The sequence below is a fragment of the Entelurus aequoreus genome, linkage group LG03 (genome assembly GCF_033978785.1).
Source record: "Entelurus aequoreus isolate RoL-2023_Sb linkage group LG03, RoL_Eaeq_v1.1, whole genome shotgun sequence".
Lineage (NCBI taxonomy): Eukaryota > Metazoa > Chordata > Actinopteri > Syngnathiformes > Syngnathidae > Entelurus > Entelurus aequoreus.
Window position 1 is genome coordinate 51,321,449 of NC_084733.1, and position 24,422 is coordinate 51,345,870.

General features: G+C 41.3%; 2 protein-coding genes across 2 annotated transcripts in view; one reads left to right on the top strand and one right to left on the bottom strand.

Annotated features, from left to right (window-relative positions):
• Positions 1-3,641: 3,641 nt before the first annotated feature.
• On the bottom strand, positions 3,642-18,532 carry ap5m1 (adaptor related protein complex 5 subunit mu 1). The gene is made up of 8 exons (XM_062042109.1): positions 18,308-18,532; positions 16,816-17,476; positions 16,511-16,738; positions 16,305-16,444; positions 10,023-10,108; positions 9,825-9,937; positions 3,812-3,908; positions 3,642-3,725 (listed from the first exon to the last, which is right to left on the bottom strand). Exons 1-8 carry the CDS (start codon positions 18,373-18,375, stop codon positions 3,649-3,651), a joined length of 1,470 nt encoding a protein of 489 aa, XP_061898093.1. The 5' UTR covers positions 18,376-18,532; the 3' UTR covers positions 3,642-3,648.
• A 17-nt stretch (positions 18,533-18,549) lies between these two features.
• The window catches only part of exoc5 (exocyst complex component 5), a 32,378-nt gene continuing 26,505 nt past the window's right edge, over positions 18,550-24,422 (top strand). The window contains exons 1-3 of the mRNA XM_062042108.1: positions 18,550-18,759; positions 19,042-19,136; positions 22,570-22,717. Of these exons, the coding sequence (XP_061898092.1) occupies positions 18,733-18,759; positions 19,042-19,136; positions 22,570-22,717 (270 nt within the window). The 5' untranslated portion in view covers positions 18,550-18,732. The remainder of the gene's footprint in view (positions 18,760-19,041; positions 19,137-22,569; positions 22,718-24,422) is intronic.

Here is a 24,422-nt window from a genome sequence, read left to right on the forward strand (position 1 = left end):
GAAGTGGGTAGGAGTGAGGTGTGATCTAGGGTGGAGGTCTAGAAGTAATCTGACTAGCTTGTTCTGGGATGTTTGGAGTCTAGATTTGAGGGTTTTGGAGGTGCTAGGGTACCAGGAGTTGCATGCGTAATCAAAAAAGGGTTGAATGAGAGTTCCCGCTAGAATCTTCATGGTGCTTTTGTTGACCAGAGAGGAGATTCTATAGAGAAATCTCGTTCGTTGGTTGACCTTGTTGATTACCTTGGTTGCCATTTTATCACAGGAAAGATTAGCCTCTAGAATGGAACCTAGGTAGGTGACCTCATCTTGGTGCAGAAGGTTAGGTAGTGGTCGCTAAGACCACGGACCATGACCCCACTATTTTTATTTAAACGGCATTGATACAATAAAATAAGCAGCTAGCACGGTCTTTCAGATGAACTGGATAAATTAGCATTAGCTAATACAACGCTAACATTAGCTAGCTCAGGCTCGTTGTGCGTTCTCTCTGTAAAGACGTGGATTAATCCGGACATTTTGCATATAATGCTCTGTGACCCAGACCGCTCTGGCTGCAGTGCCCTCTGCTGGTTGTTCAGTGGAGTGTGTAGGTCACATTTATTTATGCATCTGGTTTGTGGGAGGAATGTCTCATCGACACTAAAGCAAAAAAGCGATCCACTATGCAAATTCAATACAAATACAAAATCAAGCATATTCATATTCAAATCTCAAAAATATATTTACAAATACATGTTTATTTATACAAATTCTAGATGTATTTGTATGTCACATTTTTATATTTATACATCTTATTTGTATATATTTTCAAATCTCAAAAATATATTTACAAATACACGTTTATTTATACAAATTATTTATTTATTTGTATATCACATTTGTATTTGTACATTTATTAATATATGCATATGTATTAATATCATATTGATATGTATAAGTTGATGTGAGACAATTCTACTTCCATAGTTACTGCCATTAAACTCTTAAGTAAATATTATTTCCAAAAAAAACAAAGTTTCTCAGTTCGAACATTAAATATCATGTCTTTGCAGTCGATTCAATTAAATATAAGTTGAAAATGATTTGAAAATCATTGTATTCTGTTTTTATTAACGAATTACACAACGTGCCAACTTCACTGGTTTTGGGTTTTGTACTTCGCGGAAATGAAATACCACAGTCAGGCCTCGAACAAATTAACAGTGATAAACGAGGGTTTACTGTATTCTGTAAGGGTCTGTGATATATGACAGATTGAAAAATAACGTTAAAGCCCAGCTTCATTGCATTTTTTATAAGTATTTGTTCTTTACAGTTTTGTCTTAACTATAATGGTGTTTATTTAAACAAATGAACTTGAAAACGTGAAAACATTGAGAAGATGGTATTTTTAATTGGTGGTTTAAGTGTGCCCTCTGCAGATGGAAGTAAGGTATAGCACAAGGCTCGGTTTATGAACCTATACTGTATTAATTCTGAAAGTATCAAAGACACTCGGGCTATACATCATTTTACTTGAAAAGGGTTGATAAATTAGTTCTCCATCACTTAATTTCATCCCACCAACTGGTCCATAAAGAGTAAACAAGATTTTTCTGAACAATCTTTAAAAAGCTGACAAACCAAAGTGATACCATCCTAAACACCCAATAATACAGCTTAATAACGGTACAAAATATGCAACCACATCGCAAAAGCTTATATCTTTAATAAATCCGCAACACATTTGGAAGCAGTTTGAAATTGACATAACTGCAATGTAAGTTTATTTGCAAAAATCAACAGGCTCGATTTAGCAATCTACCACTAGGTGTCCTTATTGTGCTGGAAGAGATGGTGCCACACATTGTAAGGCCTTCTAAAACATGTTGACTTATTTATGGCAATGACGTTCCAAAGTGTGTTCTAGAGAGCATGTAAAAGAAAATGTGGGTGAGGTTTTAAACAGAATGTAATGTTTACTACTAAAGGCTATGAAGCAGCTACCACATTAAAACAAGCTGTTCCACTGGCAGTCTGGCCTCATATTTAATAAACCAAGGACGTTTAGTGTTCTTCAAAGAAAAATAAACTATTTTTCTAGTCTGCCAGCCACAGACACTATGGAGGTGGGGGGTAGGAAGGCTGAGTGGTTCTGGTGCCGCCGGTTGGCGCGGACACTTAAAGAGAAGGTGAAGGATGCCTTGAGAGCAAGCGGTTCCAATTGACAGAGGGTTGGTCATGGTCAGCCTTATGAGTGGAAATCCACGTGAGAATGTAGCAGTTGGCCCAGCGAGGGTCACAAGAGGCCAACAGTCAGACAAAGGGGGCACTCACGGGGAAGCTGGATACAACTTCCTTTGATTTAACTCTTCATTAACTGGTTATCCATTGCAGTTAATAGAAGTGAGTGACTTGCTAAGGTCAAGGGTTGCAAAATACAATTATCGCTAGTTTGATGAGTAAAGAGTGTCCTGCGTTGCTACAATAAAAACTCAAATTGAGTTAGTGCACGTAACCTCAAGGGGCAACCAGACCCCAACTGTCCTTGTGACTTTTTTTTTACCAATTAGCCAGGGGCTGTCGGCTGAATGTGATTTCCTGCTTTAATGTCTAGGAGGGCCGTGGGGTCAGCGCTCAATCACAGTCTAGTTGGAGAGGTTATGTGTTTGAACGACTTGCTAGTTGACAGGGCGGGGATGGGGTCAAAAGGAGTAAGGGCGGGGGAAAGGACCCCTGCCAGCTCTAAAGAGTTGCCTTTTGTAGCCAACACAGTGTTCGAGGCGGCCAAGCCTTTCAGGACCCTCCATGCCCCCCTCCCGTCCAAGCCCACAACAGCTGATGACAAGGCCCCAGCTGCTAATTATCCGGGTGATAGAGAGTCACTGAAGTGGGCCTGTCATAGCGAGGGGTGGCCCTTGTGTGTGCAGCGGGCTAAATATGAGTGAGGGGAATCATAAAGAAAGGCCGACCGTGGCCGGAAGTGATTCAACGCAAATCAATATTTCTTCCAGTTAAACAATCCTCATCAGTCTATTTTTATCCTCAAAAACTACAAATTATGTTGACTGTCACATAAATGCTGTATGCATTGAGCTACAGCAACAGACTACAATTTACATTAAACGTGGTATCAAAGTAGCATACATAAATACTAGGATTAGGACGACTAAAAAACTTAAAGTAATCACACTAATTACAGTTTTAATATTATTTAATCATGAGTAATCACTATTTATTCTGTTTCTGTCATCATTTCCTGTTTGGTATTTTTATTTTCTTACAATGCATTCTTTCATAATTTCTTAAACACAGGCCTGCTATCTCCTGCTTCCCGCTATTTTTTTTACTCTGTGCCTTATTTAGTTAGGTCTCAGCACCGTCTATTTGTGACTTTTTTTGTATCTTGCTGCTTCGTGTGAAATTATGATGCATTAATTTATTGATCCTCCAAGCAGCCATGTCTTTACATCCTGGAGTAACTCCAAACCAAATCAGGGCAAGACGTGACAGTTCCCCCGTCATGACAGAGAAGTGTGGCTTTCCATGATGCGTATGTGTAAATCAGGTAAACGAATACAATGTAAATTATGAGAAAACTTAGTTACTGCTGTTAACATACAATTTTTGACAGCCCTAATAATTACTTGTTGCCTTTGTGAGTCCATCTTAGACTAACATCTGGGATACAGGAGCAGTTCCGGTGGAATTCCATATGAAATAGTCCTTAGATTGGAGTTCACGAGCTGCATGAAAGCAGGGAAAAAAATACTTGTAGTTTACAAAAAATATGTTTTGGAGCAATAGTTTTAAAATAATAGCACAAACTTACAAGTCGTAATCTTTGGTTTGGCACAGGAATAGACCTGCACCGAGTGCTGATCCACACAGCATCCTGACAGTGTCATGTCAGGCACTTTGAAATACAACTTGGAAGCAAAAAAACAGTTAATCACTTTACAACAACGTATAGCTTACAAACACAGTGGTACCTCGGTTTTTGTTAGTAATCTGTTTCAAAATATCTGGGAAAGACCGAATTGTACGAAAACCAAAGCAACTTTTCCCATAACAAATAATACAAACCAAAAAATGATGTTCTAGGCACAGACACCCAAAAAACTTTTTACAAATAATAACAATAGTTTTACATACAGAATTTTTTTTTAAAATATGTTTAAATGACAAATTCAACTAAACATTACAAACACGGCGATGAGAAAAGGGGGTTATGCAGAAACCACACATACTTTGCTAGGAGTTCTTTCTTGAATTGTGTTTCTCACCTTCTTTATAAAAGTGCTGGTATTCCAACTATCTTTGTCCACATGGTGGATTATTTTGCAGTCTCTATATAGAGAAGTGAAGTGAATTATATTTGAATAGCACTTTTTCCTAGAGAGACTCAAAGCTCTTAACATAGTGAAACCCATTATCTACATCTTTAAGCCGCATTTAAACCAGTGTGGGTGGCACTGGAGGCAGATGGGTAAAGTGTCTTGCCCAAGGACCAATCAACCTGGAACTCTTAAGTTGCTGGCAAAGCCGCTCAAACAACTAAAGCCACGCCGCCCCGTTAGCAAATAACTACAGAGTCAACCAGTGATGATGTCACAGACGGGTGATGGAGCTGCAGTGTATTACTATGGACACAACTAAAGCAGCGCACACACAAAGATGTTCTAAATCTGAAGAGATGAATTATCAAGTGCAGACCCCACCCACACTAGGGATGTAACGATGTGAAAATTTCATATCACGGTTATCGTGACCAAAATTATCACATTATTATTGAATGTGCTGAAAAAGTACTTATTGTTTTTTTCTGCAGTACATTAAGATTTACTCAAATGAAAAGTGCGTAACAAATGAAATCTATTATTATTATTTTTTATTCTTGGCGGGCGTTGTGGTTGCCTATTCTGTCCCGCGGTCCTTGAACGCACAGTAAAAACACCTCTGTCTCGTATTCCTCTGAGTATAGAACGATCATTGTGTGCTAAGGGAGCACAGCTGAATAGCTTAGTTGCTGTGACAGCATTGTCTTTATACAAGTTTAGATTGGGGTATGTCGTTTCTTAATGTGAAAAGATGTCAATGTCTGTTGTTTTCGTGTTAGCAATTAAGCTTGCAAGGTGCCCACCAGTCAGTCTGTGAGTTTATGAAAGTGCAGTTATCAATCAGAGCTTTTTGATAATTTTAGTTTAAAAGGGACCTGCGCTTTTTTTTAGATTTTGACTATCATTTACATTGCTCGTGTGAGACAAGCACACATATATTTTTCTTTTTTTTATGCATATTAAATCGTTAATGAAAGCTAGCAAAGGGTGGCTAACAATGCAGGCAATGGGGATTCGATCTATTCAGTCTATGAAGCCCTAAAAAACTATCAAAACCCTCAAACACCGTTTTATATACATGCTGTAAGTATGTACATAATTTAGTAACATCATAATAACATGTAATATTTACATATTTTGGTCATTTGAAGTATTACGACATATTTATTTCACAACATTCACTATTTCCTTTATTAAAATACAACTATTACCAAACATGGCAGACTTCATGAGAACATGTAGCAGTATTGCTCAGTGCTGAACAACAAATACGAAGTACAAACATAATTAAACAATCACTTTATAGTGTCTGCTCTCAAAACTTGTGTTTTCTGTTTGGATGTTGAATGCAGCATAATCCTCACTGAGGTTAAAAAAACGAACAACTTTTCTGGTCGATCCTCGCGTTGTCTCCGGGACTAAAGTGAATCTCAAATTTGACTAACTTCCAAGTTTATGGCCACAACCTTCTGCTATACAAGTGAAAGGCATGGATTATTATACAGATTTAACTTTTACCAACTCACAGGCAATGCAGCAGCTCACAGGCTCAATATGTGATTACGGCACTGATAAGAGTAGTCCCTCGGCGTTAGCGCTTATAATAACAATGTCATTAATACTTGGTTAATATTCAGGTCATGACATGTAATTGGAGTATTGTTAGTGGTTTTTGGATGACTTTTTTACGAGGGCTTATTGGGCAGGATAGATTAATCCCATTAGCTGCATTGATAGTGGTCTTGTACAAGCCTAATATTAAAAATTAAATTGCATTAAAAAAAAGAAAAACATGTTTTCTTGTTTGACATATGAATTGTGAATGGTAAGCCAAATTCCAAAAAAAGTGCAGTTCCCCTTTAAAACAGTAATACTAACCGTCGGGTTAGGCGAGCGCCTGGCCATGGGGCCCGGCTAGGCACAGCCCGAAGAGGCAACGTGGGTCCCCCCTACAATGAGCTCACCACCCATAGCAGGGGCCATAGAGGTCGGGTGCAATGTGAGCTGGGCGGCAGCCGAAAGCAGGGCACTTGGCGGTCCGATCCTCGGCTACATAAGCTAGCTCTTGCGACGTGGAACGTCACCTCGCTGGGGGGAAGGAGCTAGTGCGCGAGGGGGAGAAGTTCCGGCTAGATATAATCGGACTCACTTCGACGCACCGCAAGGGCTCTGGAACCAGTTCTCTCGAGAGGGGCTGGACTCTCTTCCACTCTGGCATTGCTAGCAGTGAGAGGCGACGGGCTGGGGTGGCAATTCTTGTTGCCCCCCGGCTCAAAGCCTGCACGTTGGAGTTCAACCTAGTGGATGAGAGGGTAGCTTCCCTCCGCCTTCGGGTGGGGGGACGGGTCCTGACTGTTGTTTGCGCTTACGCCCCAAGCGGCAGCTCAGAGTACTGTTGCGTTGACCAGATGTCCTCCAGGGAATTTAAGTTTCTGGTCACTCCCAAGTTCTTTTTATGGCACATAAGCTGAAGTTTAAAGTGATCACCAGGCAGTAGTTGGTATTTTGTGGTTTATTCTCAAAGCTTTGACAATAAACGTGAGACCAATCCAGTACAGAAGCGTTCACTAGCGCAGCTAAGATGGATCTCCCCCAAACCCACGGAAGTGCTGTGTTCTTCCATCTGTCCCTCGCTCCCACCCTCGTTGTTATGGCTACTCCCTGAGTTATCTCTACTCCCTGCATTCCAGAGCTATCAAAGCCAGACCATACCGTACACTTTGAAGACTCAAAAGAAAACAAAATGGAGCTGTTTTGCAAAACGACCACGAAACTAAAGAAGTAACACTTAAATATGGATATATGTAATTATCCACTTCCGTCAGTACCCACCCTTTTTGGATTCACTCGAGGGAGTACTGGAGAGTGCTCCCCCGGGTGATTCCCTCGTTCTACTGGGGGACTTCCACGCTCATATTGGCAACGACAGTGAAACCTGGAGAGGCGTGATTGGGAAGAATGGCCACCCGGATCTGAACCTGAGTGGTGTTTTGTTATTGGACTTTTGTGCTCGTCACAGATTGTCCATAACAAACACCATGTTCAAACATAAGGGTGTCCATATGTGCTCTTGGCACCAGGACACCCTAGGCCGCAGTTCCATGATCGACTTTGTAGTTGTGTCATCGGATTTGCGGTCTCATGTTTTGGACACCCGGGTGAAGAGACGGGCGGAGCGTTCTACCAACCACCACCTGGTGGTGAGTTGGCTGCGATGGTGGGGGAGGATGCCGGACAGACCTGGCAGGCCCAAACGCATTGTGAGGGTCTGCTGGGAACGCCTATCAGAGTCTCCTGTCAGAGAGAGTTTCAATTCCCGCCTCCGGAAGAACTTTGAACATGTCACGAGGGAGGCGCTGGACATTGAGTCAGAGTGGAGGATGTTCCGTACCTCTATTGTCGAGGCGGCCGATTGGAGCTGTGGCCGCAAGGTGGTTGGTGCCTGTCGTGGCGGTAATCCTAGAACCCGCTGGTGGACACCAGCGGTGAGGGATGCCGTCAAGCTGAAGAAAGAGTCCTATCAGGTTGTTTTGGCTCATAGGACTCCGGAGGCAGCAGACAGGTACCGACAGGCCAAGCGGTGTGCGGCTTCAGCGGTCACAGAAGCAAAAACTCTGACATGGGAGGAGTTCGGGGAAGCCATGGAAAATAACTTCCAGACAGCTTCGAAGCGATTCTGGACCACCATCCTCCGCCTTAGGAAGGGGAAGCAGTGCAATGTCAACACCGTGTATGGTGGGGATGGTGTTCTGCTGACCTCAACTGTGGATGTTGTGGATCGGTGGAGGGAATACTGCGAAGACCTCCTCAATCCTACCAACACGTCTTCCTATGACGAAGCAGTGCCTGGGGAATCTGTAGTGGGCTCTCCTATTTCTGGGGCTGAGGTTGCAGAGGTAGTTAAAAAGCTCTGCTAGGAACCAGAGCCAAGCCTGTAACATCACGATGTCCATGTGATGTTACAGGCTCTGGATGCTGTGGGGCTGTCTTGGTTGACAAGACTCTGCAACATCGCGTGGACATCGGGGGCGGTACCTCTGGATTGGCAGACCGGGGTGGTGGTTCATCTATTTAAGAAGGGGAACCGGAGGGTGTGTTCCAGCTATCGTGGGATCACACTCCTCAGCCTTCCCGGTAAGGTCTATTCAGGTGTACTGGAGAGGAGACTATGCCGGATAGTCGAACCTCGGATTCAGGAGGAACAGTATGGTTTTCGTCCTGGTCGTGGAACTGTGGACCAGCGCTATACTCTCGGCAGGGTCCTTGAGGGTGCATGGGAGTTTGCCCAACCAGTCTACATGTGCTTTGTGGACTTGGAGAAGGCATTCGACCGTGTACCCCGGGAGGTCCTGTGGGGAGTGCTCAGAGAGTATGGGGTAACGGACTCTCTGATTGTGGCGGTCCGCTCCCTGTATGATCAGTGTCAGAGCTTGGTCCACATTGCCGGCAGTAAGTCGGACCCGTTTCCAGTGAGGGTTGGACTCCGCCAAGGCTGCCCTTTGTCACCGATTCTGTTCATAACTTTTATGGACAGAATTTCTAGGCGCAGTCAGGGCGTTGAGGGTATCTGGTTTGGTGGCTGCAGGATTAGGTCTCTGCTTTTTGCAGATGATGTGGTCCTGATGGTTTCATCTGGCCAAGATCTTCAGCTCTCACTGGATCGGTTCGCAGCCGAGTGTGAAGCTCTGTCATCCGGGAGGAGCTCAAAGTAAAGCCGCTGCTCCTCCACATTGAGAGGAGCCAGATGAGGTGGTTCGGGCATCTGGTCAGGATGCCACCCGAACGCCTCACTAGGGAGGTGTTTCGGGCACGTCTGACCGGTAGGATACCACGGGGAGGACCCAGGACACGTTGGGAAGACTATCTCTCCCGGCTGGCATGGGAACGCCTCGGGATCCCCCGGGTGGAGCTGGACGAAGTGGCTGGGAAGAGGGAAGTCTGGGCTTCCCTGCTTAGGCTGCTGCCCCCGCGACCCGACCTCGGATAAGCGGAAGAAGATGGATGGATGGATGGATGGATGGGTGGGAGTTTTAACACAGTTATCATTAATACCGTTTATCTTTACATTCCTACCCAATATCTATCCATTTTCTATCGCGAGTGTCTGCCATCTTTGATCAGAAGTGGGATAAATCAGACAAAAACAGCCTGGTTGTTTTTATGTATGTACCCCGCTTAAATCACCAACGTGTGGGATTCTTTGTTTGGGCACTCGATTCCATGGAGTGAGACTAGTTTGTTAGGCACTATGTTTGGCCATACCATATCCATGATGGTATACCAAAACCGGGGCAAACTTTTGGTGAAAATGTATTTAAAAAATGGAATGCAAAGTGGGGCCCACAAAAACTGAGATACCACAGTACTTTACATTTCAAGATGACTTACACATTTGCCATTAAGTCTGAACTATTACCAACTTGTCATCTTTGAAAATATGACGTATGGTACAATATATATAAACTTGCAGATTTATAATTGCAGCAGTTTTGTGTATTGACCTACTTTGACATAGGCGATGAGGTCTGTGCAAAGGGGGTCAGTCGGTCCTGCTGCCGGACCAGAAAAGCCGATGTTGCCTTCCATTGTGATTTCGCGAGATTTAGAAAACTTTTGTCCTGAATGTTAATGAAGGCAAAATAAATCCGTAGTTTTTTTTCTTCTTTCTTTAAAGAATGTATTCTCTGAGTAGCCAACTCTTACCGATGACCCACACAAGAAGGTTCTTCTCCTTAGAAACATCTAGTTGTCCAAAGCTCACTTTAACATCCACACACCCCATCTGAGGTCTGCACAAGAAAAATAAACATAATGCAAACACAGTAAACAAAAAATATATTTGGATTTAAGGTAGTCTAAGATGGTACAACATTACTTCCAATTTTGTCACCATGAGCTATATTTCACAATATTGCACAATTCTACTACAGTATAAATGTGATTGAATATTAGAATTGAGATTGCGATTCTCTGAAACAATTTTTCAAACACCATGTACAGGACCATGTGCTTTTTATTTAAATCAAATCACACTGTTTTACTATAAACATACTGCAAATATTGTATGTTTCCTATCGTCTTGTCCTTAGTGTCTATTGTCTTTCTGCCGTTTTAATGGGAGGTCCGGAAAGGGCAATCGACTGAGGAACTTTTTCAATAAAAATTTATAGAAAGTAGACAAAATAATACATTGAGTAAAAAAAATATCGGTACACTCGCATACTCCACAATACATTCATGCATGTAATGGACAAGTAAAAAAAGGAAATTATTAATGTGATCCCTTCTCCCGCGAGCTAATGAATTATAGCCATGCATGCCTCGGTGGCCAGAGCAGTGACGCCAGGATGTTGGTTTGTGATGCAATATAGTACCGCCTTGTCTAAATCGTCGATATTTAAAAATTTGATTGCATGTTAATGTAAATATAGAATAAAATTGTTTTCTTTTTTTGTGCAACTCTAGATACAGTAACTGTAGATAGATGCATACACTGCTTTTACGACTTACTGTAATTGTCGCTTGCTCGCAAAATCACAATATTGTGGAACCTCTTCTTTGAATTTGTGTGTTTTGTTTTTTACCCGCATATACTCCAAAAGAAAGAGCAACTGAAAAAAGTACTATGCGAAGGAACATGAGAAGGGGAGAATATACATTGAGAGTTGTATGAAAGTTTACAGTTAATACATACTTATTATCAAAGTTAAAATACGATATTACTGTTGTTCTGTCTTATTTTTAAAAGTAGTTATATTATTTGTATATTTGTGTTGAAATGAAGTGTGACAGTCAGGTGTCATCAGTCTGAGTCGTTTAACATTTGTTTTTCCTTACCATAAGTAGTGGTTAGCTTTTTCTTACACTTCTATGATGACTATATTGCCATACAAATTGCCAGTATGGTTAAGGTTTTGTGGTGACATTTTAATTGTATAATAATATTTATAATTTCAATATTTCCAATGGAAATATTAATGAAATGTGTACAAATCCAAGGCTGGATGATTGTGATTGTACGAAAGCCTATTGTGTGCCTTTAACCAGTTTTGTAATGTTCCTATGCATTTAGGTTGATAGGTCAATCTGTGACGTCATTTCCCCTTTAAAGCACGTCTTTGTCAGAATAGCCGGTTTCAATCAGTGGTGGCAGCCAGCCTTGTGTGCGTTGACGACTAAATGTAAGTTTTGTCACATACTGTTACAGCATTTGAACTGACTGTCGTGCCTTGCTACTTCTGCAAATGTTTGGTGCATTGTATGCTAAGATCAGTTGTTTTTGGGTCGATTGAGAGCTAATTAGTCTCGTTGACGGCGTTTACATTTACGTGTAGTTTATTTAACGTCATTGCAACTGCGATGGCGGAGTTTGGCCTTTAGATGGCGACATAGACCACATAATCGCCATGTATGGCTCTGAAGCTTAGAAACTTGTTGGAAGTTCATACATAGTTAAATGCAATATAAAAGTGTGCATAACAACAACATATATACTGCATTTAACTATGTATGAACTTCCAACAAGTTTCTAAGCTTCAGAGCCATACATGGCGATTATGTGGTCTATGTCGCCATCTAAAGGCCAAACTCCGCCATCGCAGTTGCAATGACGTTAAATAAACTACACGTAAATGTAAACGCCGTCAACGAGACTAATTAGCTCTCAATCGACCCAAAAACAACTGATCTTAGCATACAATGCACCAAACATTTGCAGAAGTAGCAAGGCACGACAGTCAGTTCAAATGCTGTAACAGTATGTGACAAAACTTACATTTAGTCGTCAACGCACACAAGGCTGGCTGCCACCACTGATTGAAACCGGCTATTCTGACAAAGACGTGCTTTAAAGGGGAAATGACGTCACAGATTGACCTATCAACCTAAATGCATAGGAACATTACAAAACTGGTTAAAGGCACACAATAGGCTTTCGTACACAGCCGCCCCCAACTGTCCGTATGGCAGTTGAAACTAGAAGAAAGTCTATGAGGTAGTGTCCTCGTCATCAAGAGGTGGAAGCATGATCAGTCGGGCGACTGGGCGAAGGTAGGTGCGATTCTTCACTTGTATTCTGGCAGTCCAGACCCGTCCATCTGCTCCTGGATGTGTCTGAGTGATCCGTCCTACAGGCCACGATCCTCGGGGGAGTTGAGGATCCACTATCAAGACAACTTGACCAGCCAAAAGGGTCTTGCCATCGTTCCTCCACTTGTTACGTTCTTGCAGAAAATCCACGGCGGAAGGTGGGGATGAAGCACCAGCAACAGCCGCCCCATGAAGGGAGCTAGCTGTCTCTTGTAGAAGCTGTTTCCATGTGGAGAACTTACTGAAATCAGTAAGCTGAGTGGATGAAGCACAGGAAATAGTTCCAACGAAGGCGGATTTCCTCAGCTCTGTGGCATCCGGTTCCAGGTCAGATGTAGGCAAATTGGGCCACTCATTTTCTGGCAGGTAAAGGAAGTGCGGGCCCTTATTCCAGCGGTGCTCTTGGATCATTTCCCAGGTTGACCACTTGTCAAGGAGATCTGCAGGCTGGATCTGGTCGTCCCAGCCAAGGTTGGACTTCCACATATCTTCGATGAGCACCTTACACCGAGTGGTAAATGGTACAATGAATCCTAGGGGGTCATAAAGCTTGGCCAGGACACTGTAGACATTTCGAAGAGTGGCAGCTGATGATTCTGTTGTGTGACGCTTGAAACTCAGAGTGTCATTCAAACAATCCCAGCATAGTCCAAGAGTGGGTTCGTGGAGGTTATCACTTGCTTTGGATAACCACAGCTCACTAGTTGCTGATCGTGCATCAGGTGGTAGATGGGCCACAACTTCTGGCATGTTGCTAGCCCACTGTCGGATCTCGAAACCTCCCTTGCTAAGAAGTTCACGCAGAGTGTCAATGAGAGCTTTGGCTTCTTCAACCTTACTCAGACTGTGGAGGCAATTATCCACATAGAAGGAGTGCTCAACCACTTGCATGAGCAGAGAGTCTGGTGGCTCATAGTCCCTGACGTGCTGCTGTAAGGCGTACACTGCACAACAGGGGCTGCAGGTTGTTCCGAAAGGTAGGACCTGCCATTCAAGGATCTGCGCTCTAGATTCCCTTTCCATGTTCTGCCACAGGAATCGAAGGAGTGGTTTATCATGGTCAAGTAAGCGGATCTGGTGAAACATTGACTTGATATCCCCGCTTATGGCTATTGCATGACATCGGAACCGCAAGAGGACTCCAATCATAGTAGGGCCCAACGTTGGTCCAGGGAGGAGATGATCATTCAAAGACTGGCCATTGTAGGAGAAAGAACAGTTGAAGACCCCTCTGTCTTTCCCATTGTGGTGCACCATATGATGTGGTACGTACCACGACTCAGTACTCTTTGCTGCCTCCTCTGAAGGAATCTCAGCAACGTATCCTGTTTTGATAAGTTTGTCCATCTCTCTACGATAAGAGGTTGCAAGGTGAGGGTCTTTGGCCAACCTGCGTTCAATGCGGCGCAAGTTTGGCATTACAGCATCTGAAGGTGCACATAGCATAGTGCTTGGCTGGCGACGTAACAGGGGTGTCGCGTAGCGCTGGATACCATCAACAGGTACACGCTTAGAGTCAGTCTGTAAAAGAGAGAGACCTTGTTGGTCTTGCTTGGAACGAGATGCAATCTTCTCGCTGACGTAAGGGAGAGTATCGATCTGCCAGAGACGTTCCACATTCTTGAAAAGTTCGGTATATGGGGATTCAGTGGTAACGTGCAGACAGGAAGGCTGATGGGAAGATGCATAAATCACAGACGGACCTTGTAGGGACCAGCCTAGGTTGGTACAGACTGCTATGGGGCCGCCAGATGGGCCTGCTCGCACCGGCTCTGTAGGAGCAAGAAGCTGGGACATATCAGAACCTATGAGGAGTAGCGGTTGCGCTCGATGGATAGGCAGCAAAGGAAGGTCTTTGAGGTGCTCGTAGCGTTTTTGGAGGGCCGCTACTGGATATGTGTGCTGAGATAGGCTCAGATTCTCAGCTGTGAAGGCATTTTTAATCCAATACTTCTTGCTTGGCTTGAAGATGGGGGAGACGTGAAGGCTGACTGACGAACCATTGAGCACTTTCACTTCTTGTTGAACAGTTCTCAGGTGAAGGGTTTCAGGATGCTTAGCAAGTTGTAGTTGCTCTACTGCATAGGGGAGGATGAGTGTTCTCTCAGAACCATCATCGAGCACAGCAAATGTCTCTAGAGTGCGGTCTCCATTTTGTAGGAGCACTTTAACAACTTTCAGCAAAACTCTTTGAGGGCTTTGAGGCTGTTCCAGGTAGACTGTGGGTTTTTGGTTACTCATCATCAGGACTTGTTGAGATGACTCTTGGATCGTGTCATGCAGTACTGTGAGGTGAGTCTCTTTGCATAAGTTACAAGGGCGTTTAAGCGTACATGCTGCAGCTTTGTGGCCACGACCGCACTTCCAACATCTGTTACCTTCTTGGATCCACTTAGTAATCTCACTGGTATTCAGTTTCTTGAAGTCCAGGCATGAGTTGAGGTAATGCTCCTTACTGTTGCAAAATGGACAATAAGGACTAGGTTTAAAGGGTTGTGACTTTGTCAGATTGGTGCTCTGGCTGCTACCGGTTTCACCAGAACATAAGAGAATTGATGCTGTCCTTTGTTTCGGCCATGGACTATTATAATCCTCCCTCTTGGCAGGAGGAGGCCCCGGGTTGTAGAGGTGAGTGACTCGGCTGGCCAGGCGCTTAGCTTGAGCTTTAACTTGGAGCCAGGATGCCAGGTCGGGCAGGGTGTAAGTTTGGTTGGTACCTGGCTGTAGAATGCCTCGACAAAGACAGTATTCCATAAATCCGTCTCGGTGAGCAGGAGGCATTTTACTTATGAGGCGGTCAACGTGAGAACCACATTTGAGCTCGCATCCAAGGGGTCCCTCTAAAGTCCGCAGCATACCAACTAAGGTCTGAACTGAGAGAGCGAAGGTGTCGAAAGCTTCTGCATCCCCCCCTCAGTCGATTGCCCGAAAGGGCAATCGACTGAGGAACTTTTTCAATAAAAATTTATAGAAAGTAGACAAAATAATACATTGAGTAAAAAAAATATCGGTACACTCGCATACTCCACAATACATTCATGCATGTAATGGACAAGTAAAAAAAGGAAATTATTAATGTGATCCCTTCTCCCGCGAGCTAATGAATTATAGCCATGCATGCCTCGGTGGCCAGAGCAGTGACGCCAGGATGTTGGTTTGTGATGCAATATAGTACCGCCTTGTCTAAATCGTCGATATTTAAAAATTTGATTGCATGTTAATGTAAATATAGAATAAAATTGTTTTCTTTTTTTGTGCAACTCTAGATACAGTAACTGTAGATAGATGCATACACTGCTTTTACGACTTACTGTAATTGTCGCTTGCTCGCAAAATCACAATATTGTGGAACCTCTTCTTTGAATTTGTGTGTTTTGTTTTTTACCCGCATATACTCCAAAAGAAAGAGCAACTGAAAAAAGTACTATGCGAAGGAACATGAGAAGGGGAGAATATACATTGAGAGTTGTATGAAAGTTTACAGTTAATACATACTTATTATCAAAGTTAAAATACGATATTACTGTTGTTCTGTCTTATTTTTAAAAGTAGTTATATTATTTGTATATTTGTGTTGAAATGAAGTGTGACAGTCAGGTGTCATCAGTCTGAGTCGTTTAACATTTGTTTTTCCTTACCATAAGTAGTGGTTAGCTTTTTCTTACACTTCTATGATGACTATATTGCCATACAAATTGCCAGTATGGTTAAGGTTTTGTGGTGACATTTTAATTGTATAATAATATTTATAATTTCAATATTTCCAATGGAAATATTAATGAAATGTGTACAAATCCAAGGCTGGATGATTGTGATGATTTGTGTTTGACGTTATTTCTTCACTGACTGATTAAATGATGATGAATGAAAAAATGGCGTAATACTAAAATAGTTTACCTGTTAAAAAAAGGCAGGTGTGCTTCACAGTACTCAAAACTATTCTTGACGCTTTCATGAAGTTTGAGAGTCACTGACACAAGCAAGTGGTTTTCCTCTTCCTTCAGTTGGTATGACCCCAGAATAGGAGGAACAGGGACCTGTGGAAAATGTTGGACGTATTTAACAAAGAAAAGGTGAACTTGAATTAGCTGTGTGTTTGTAACCTGAGATGTGTAGCCACAAAGTCGAAAGGGTTCCAAAGGAGGAGAGAAAGGAAACTTGTAAGGTCCAGAGAAAGATGAGCCATCGTCGTTATCAACACTGCATGCTGTTAAGATATTGGAATCCAAGGAGGTGACGCAGGGATGCACCAAAATATCCTGCAATGGTGATCCATTAGGTGGCAGAGTTAGGGTCACTGTCACATTTGGGAGCACCCCCTCCACTTCACACTGTTGATAGTAAAACAAAGTGCAATGAACAGACTGAGAGCAATGAGTACAAAAAGTAATTTTGCTTTAGAGCTTACTTTGCACATCACTGTGCCAAACACATCCCACGTATCTCGTCTACTTGGGTCACCATACTGTTTTGAGCGCACCGTTTCTGTTAGTGCTATGTTCACAACAGCACGTCCCTTGTGGAAGCTTGTTTTCCAGGCTGGCTGCTTCTGGTTCCCAGCAGGAGCGAGAACAGAGGCTGAAGCAAGTACCCCCAAAGAGGGCACATCAAGGGGTGTACCAAAGGGGCAAACATGCAGGAGCACAGTGGGCAGCACTGCCAGTCGAGAGGCTGTCACCTCACTATCGATCTTACCCCCCGAGTCCAGGAGAAAATTCTGCAAACCAGTCAAAAACGTGATGCCCAGGGAGACGGACAGCAGGTTGGTTAAAGGGGGCCGGGGCTCAGCCGGAACATCCACTAGACCTAGGCAAGCTAGGATGAGAGGTCCATGAGTGATGACCAATACTGGCCAGAGTGCTCCCTGGCCAGGACCGTCCACACACAACTCACGAACAGGTGTCCGTGGGCAACGACGACAATCATCTCTGAGAAGAACGAATGGCTTCTGTGGATCTGAGAGGCCGAGCTCAGTCAGCAGGAGTCCGAGCACAGTGTTGTCCTCTGGAACAGCGACATAGGAGGAGCCTGCTAGTATCTTTGCACGATGCTCCACCGTAGCAAACCTCCTGCGTGAGTGAACATGGAGCACAAGCAAATACAATTAGTGTGAATTTGACTTTATTTCGAACATGCAGGCATACAACATGATACATCACAATTTCCAGTTTCTCTATTCAACATGTTCGAAAAGGAGCAGGAAGAAACAGAGTTTATTTAATCCAACCCCTTTTCCTTTACATAGCAGTTGCTAAAACTTTTGTTCACTTCCTGTTCTCAATTTATTCACACTATACTTCATAAGTAATAACAATACAAATGTATAAATAAATAAATAATAATTAGTGAAGTAAGTTATATTTCATATGGTGAGATAAGTAAGATTATCTAGAAAATGAATGGATGGTGACGTCACAAGATATATATATATATATATATATATATATATATATATATATATATATATATATATATATATATATATATATCTATATATATATATATATCTATATATATATATATATATATATATATATATCTATATATATATATATATATATATATATCTATATATATATATATATATATATATATATATATATAGATATATATATATATATATATATATATATATATATATATATAGATATATATATATATATATATATATATATATATATATATATATATATATAGATATATATATATATATATATATATATATATATATATATACATATATATATATATATATATATATATATATATATATATATATATATATATATATATATTATTACACTATACATATGACCGTAGGTGCTACGGTCATATGTAATTATATAAAAGACAGATGCAGAAATTAAAACACATCAATTATTATAAAGCTATATACGAACCTTGAAAAGCGTACAGACGCATTTTCCCCATTATCTTGAGAAATAATCCACAAAGCACGAAAACTCATTTATCCAGTTGCACTACACAAAAAGCTACAAAAACTGTGACAACTTTAAAATATGTCAAATTATACTTTCGTCATTTCATCGACTGACATATTACTGGAAGCATCGGCAACACACAGCTACTTACTTCCTGTTGCTATCTCACGTGACACAATACGCGCCAATCACCTGACAAAAACGCATGCGCACTGGCGAGGATTGGCCACCGTCTCCACCCTTCTCTACCATACAGGAAGCTGCTGGACTGCTAACCAGCGAGCTGTCAACAAAGGACAAAATTCAAGCAAATCCATGTGAAGGTCGGCGGCTGTGCCGACCTTACTCTCCTCCATCCAAGTTGTATTTCGTCACAGTCCAACATGGCGACGACTGCACAACTGTTTGAGGTAAGATGATTGCTGCTGTCCTGAGTCTGAGTTGTGTTAGCTCTCAGTGGCTAGGTGGCTAAACATCCTAGCTTTTTATAAACATGGATGCATTTATCTGTTTATATTTGTACAGTATTTACAAAACGAACCACTGTGCTGGGTTGGTGTGTTTAGCAGATTATATGAATTGTACAAAGCAATGTTCGTCGAAGTAGTTTAACATCGCCGGGATGCTTATAAATTGTGTTCTGGTTGCTCTGAGATGATCGACGATATTCATTTTTTATTTGTGCATATTAGGAGCCCTTTGATGCAGATGAGTACATTGAAAGATTGGCATGGAGGACCCCTGGAGGAGGCTCCAAAGGAGGAGCTGAGGCATTTGACCCCAAACGGTACTGTTACGTTATTTCTAAAAGAAACAACAAAACACTAAAAGACTGCATATAAACTTCCTACTTCATACTTCATCCGTAAAATATGCAAATGTATACAATCGTGTGCACAGTTGCAGTGGTCATCTTAAAGGCAAACTGCACTTTTGGAATGTTGCCAATCATTCACAAGTTTTATGTGAGACAACCACACATATATTTATCTTTTTTCAATGCATTCTAACTTGTAAAAAAAAACGCTAACAAAATTCTGCTAACAGAGATAATGGGATTCGCTCTATTACGCCCATAAAGCCCTCTAAAAATATCAAAGATTTACATACATGCTGTAAGTTAGAAACAGGTACATTAGTAGAGGTGTCCAAAAAAAATAAAAAATTCAAATTAATTGCGATTCTGGGCAGCACGGTGGTACAGGAGTTAGTGCGTGGGCCTCACAATACGAAGGTCCTGGGTTCGATCCTGGGCTCGGGATCTTTCTGTGTGGAGTTTGCATTTTCTCCCCGTGACTGCGTGGGTTCCCTCCGGGTACTCCGGCTTCCTCCCACCTCCAAAGACATGCAGGTTGATTGGCAACACTAAATTGGCCCTAGTATGTGAATGTGAGTGTGAATGTTGTCTGCCTATCTGTGTTGGCCCTGCAATGAGGTGGCGACTTGACCAGGGTGTATCCCTCCTTCCGCCCGAATGCAGTTTAGATAGGCTCCAGCACCCCCCGCGACCCCGAAATGGACGAGCGGTAGAAATTGGATGAATGGATGGAATTGCGATTCTTATTTGTAACGATTAAAAAGAAAAACCCAAAATCTTTTTTGTTCTCTCTCAAATCTGTCCTGTCCAGCCACTCGGGTAAATTATATTGTTGAAACTAGATGCCCATATCTGCTGTACAGATTTACTTTAGCAAAAGAGAAGTGTGGGAATCGAATCGTTAGCCCCAAGAATTAAATTGAACTGAATCGTGTGGTGCCCAAAGATTCACAGCCCTAATAATAAGAAGTAATTTTTCCTTTTTGTGTTCATTTTAAACATACGATGGTGCATTACTTGCAAAGATGCATTTCATCGTTCAATATTTCCTTCAACATCAACAACAACACTACTAATCTTGGTAGACTTCATGAGAGACAACAAAGACCACTTTGGGACGAATGATGATCCAGAGCCTTATATTTTAAGCTTGAATTTATTGAGTATGAGTGCAGTAAGTGCTGGACAAGAAATACAAACTACAAACATAATAAAACAATCACTTACTGTACCATATCAGCTCTCAGTGGTATGCCGACTGATGGGATGTTCATATCGTTTCGTTTAGATGAAGAATTAATCATTATCCTCACGCAGGTAATGAATTAATTTTTTTTTTTTTAAGTGAGCGCAAACTGGCATGTTTTCATGTCTTTCTCGCAATGTTCGGGTAGTTGTATGTGAAAGTTGACCAACTTCTCAGTACATGGCCACAATCTTCTATACAAGTGAGAGGCATGATTTAAAATCTAGAATTAAATTTCACCAACTCAGAGGTGATGTAGCAGCTCACCAGCTCAGTATGCCAATAGCTGCATAAGCTAGTTACTTCTTTGTAGTCATGGCGCTGCTATTAGTAGTTCCTCGTCGTTATCGCTTATAATAACAATATTGCTAATATTTGGTTAATATTTATGTCACGACATGTAAATGGAATATTGTTGGTGGTTTTTGGATGTTTTTTATAGGGATTTATGGGCGTAATAGATGACTCCCATTAGCTTCATTGTTAGCCACCTCAAACTTGCCGTATATTACAAATTACAATGCAGAAAAAAAGAAAGACATATGTGTTCTTGTCTTACATAGGGATAGTGAATGATAGGCAAAATCCCCAAAAAGTTCCCCTTTAACCCTGTAGTGCGAGTAGTAAAACATTTTGAATTCAGTTTTGCTCGCCGTCCATTAATACAGTATAAAAGACAATCTGTTTGACAGTAAACAAAAGTTGCTTAAATGATATCCATTGGAAGTCATTGAAGTTTAGCCTTATTTCAGAATGTAAGACTTTAATAAAAAAAGTATTTTATGACAAGTTACCTCAGCCGTGCTGTTTGAGTGAACATCTATAAGTTTTAATAATTTTTTAATTGCCGTTTTTATTTTAGAAAAGTTAGAAAATGTGCCCACTGCCCAGAAGAAAAAGGAAGATTCCAAAGTGGAATCTGTAGTTAATTTAGTCAAATTAATTATTATTATTATTATTATTATTATTATTATAGAGGTTTATTTGAAAGAGGGACAGATACAAAAACATAGACGTCTGAAACAGTTATCCAATGTATGCATCATAGTGTTTGTAGCCAAAGCTAATTTACAACACTTGTCCCCAACAACAACAACACAGATCCAACATCATTAAAATAGGAAAATAAAAAATAGAATAAGGCAAAGATGAGTCAATAATAATGATAATAGAAATAATACAGACAAAGTGCAAACTAGATACAAGACAATGATAATAATAACACAGATAAAGTGCAGACTAGATAAAAACCAATTAGTAAAAAATAGTAAAAACTAAACATGGGAACACGATTGTTGCTCAACTAGCCATAATTTTGTTTGTTTTTTGAAAGTGACAAGTGCAGGTATACTTTCCAAAGTGTCAGGTAAAGAGTTCCACAGTTGTGGTCCTTTTTTTGAAAAGGCAGTCTGGGCAAAAGATGTTTTACGGAATGGAACGCAACAGTTGCCTTTTGACATTGCTCGGGTGGTAGATCTGGTTACACTTTTACAATTACAATTATGTCTTTATATACAATATATGTACTGTACATTGCTGAAAATATAGCACCCTTTACGCAATGGAATTGCGTTGTTTACACTTGGTAAGTTATTTTCCATTAACAGACATGCCACAACACTTAATTTATATGTGTGTTTATCCCTCTTGCCTTATCTACTTCCTCCACTAAACTGTTGCCACCACGTCGTTGGAAGCTCGTAGTGAGGAGTCAGAGACAACGTATCTTCAGAGGCCACCACATTTGAGTCACCAACCCGGGGAATGAGTGTCTACTGGGAAAGGCTGGGAGATGTCTTTAAGCTGCAGCCATTGCTTTGGGAATTAGTCAGAAGATTATACACTCATCATTTTGGGATGTTTCCTGCTCCGTGAAATATGCTGCTGACTTAGAACATTTGCTCTACAGCCTTGATGGCGCACAAAATGCAGCCGACGAAGCTGCTTGAGCTTCTTAGGGCTGGGGTACCCAAGAATTAAGTATGTGACATTATTCTGCGACTAATAACATTTGTGTACAATAACTGTGAGGTCAGTGGGACAAGTTTAACAGTGTGGGACTTGATTACTTTTCCAGGCAAACTGCATGATTTTAAACTGTGGCTCATTCCCGTTGGAGTGTATGCGTCTAAACAACACTTTTCTACCGCATTGCAGATTGTTGGATGAGTTTGAGAACCACATTGAGGAACTGAAGCAACTGGATGAGAAGATTCAGCGGCGAGTTGAGAAACTGGAACATCAGTGTCACCGGGAGGCTAAGGAGTTTGCCCACAAAGTGCAGGACTTGCAGAGGAGCAACCAGGTGTGTTGTGTGGCTCACTTGGACATATCTTTTTGGTATTGTCGATATCAGTGGTTCTCAAACTTTTTTCACCAATTCCCACCTCAGTAAAAACTTGTCTCTCCACTATAATGACCAACAATAAAATACACCAGCAAATAAGTAGTCTTAAGTATTCTTTAAAAACAACACAGAGGTTTTATTTAACATGTACCATAACCGTATCCACTTGGCATCCATAGCACCGGTCACCCAGGGGGCGGGGGTCCCCACATCTGCAGTCCCTTCCAAGGTTTCTCGTTATTCTCATTGGGTTGAGTTTTTTCTTGCCCTGATGTGGGATCTGAGCTGAGGATGTTGTTGTGGCTTGTGCAGCCCTTTGAGACATTTGTGATTAAGGTCTATATAAGTAATCTTTGATTGGTTGATGATTGATGTATATTTATTTTTTTGGCCACTGTAGCATCACACACAGTTTGAATATAGAAAAATAAAACACAACTTTAATCACATGATTATTTGGCGTAACACTAGATAGCGCCCACGTACCACTAGTTGTACATGTACCACAGTTTGAGAATCTCTGGTTTAGATACTTTCTGATATCAGTGTAAAAACAGCACTTTTGGAGCATTGCCTATCATTAACAGTTACTTTAAAAAAAGGAGAAAATGTTGCCCCCATTTTTTATTTTTTACAGAATTTAGTGACATACAAGTTAAACAGAGTATTTATTTGAATACTTTAATAACATACATACAATTCTGAGTACAGTAATACATTCACCAATAGAAATGAAAATGTATAACAAACTTTCATAATTATTAAAATCAGCACCAACAAGGTTTTACAGTACTTTGAGTGCAAACATTCCATACAATACGCTCTTTTTCTTCCTTTTTTCTACGCACTTGAAGTTTCGCACTTTTCCCTTATTTGTATTTTCTCATCTAGACCCTAGACACGCTCATCCCGCGCAAGTATGTGAGTTGGGAATGAAGGCGGGCTCTAATGATTGATTTATTAATGAGGCAAAATTTGGCATGACACCCTTTTTAAATTTGATAGTTTTCTGGAAGTTTCTTTCATCATTTTATTACATGTGGTGTACAATGCATCGAAACTTCGAGTGCAAAATAACGTTTAAAATTCCCCGTGTGCTGGACTTATTTCAGCCTCAGAAGCACGTTGGAACAAAAGTACTTACAGGCCTACTGAAATGAGATTTTCTTATTTAAATGGGGATAGCAGATCCATTCTATGTGTCATACTTGATCATTTTGCGATATTGCCATATTTTTGCTGAAAGGATTTAGTAGAAAACATCGACGATAAAGTTCGCAACTTTTGGTCGCTGATAAAAAAGCCTTGCCTGTACTGGAAGTAGCGTGACGTCACAGGTTGTGGAGCTCCTCACATCTGCACATTGTTTACAATCATGGCCACAAGCAGCGAGAGCGATTCGGACAGAGAAAGCGACGATTTCCCCATTAATTTGAGCGAGGATGAAAGATTTGTGGATGAGGAAAGTGAGAGTGAAGGACTAGAGGGCAGTTGAAGCGATTCAGATAGGGAAGATGCTGTGATAGGCGGGTGGGACCTGATATTCAGCTGGGAATGACTAAAACAGTAAATAAACACAACACATATATATACTCTATTACCCACAACACAACCAGGCTTATATTTAATATGCCACAAATTAATCCGCATAACAAACACCTCC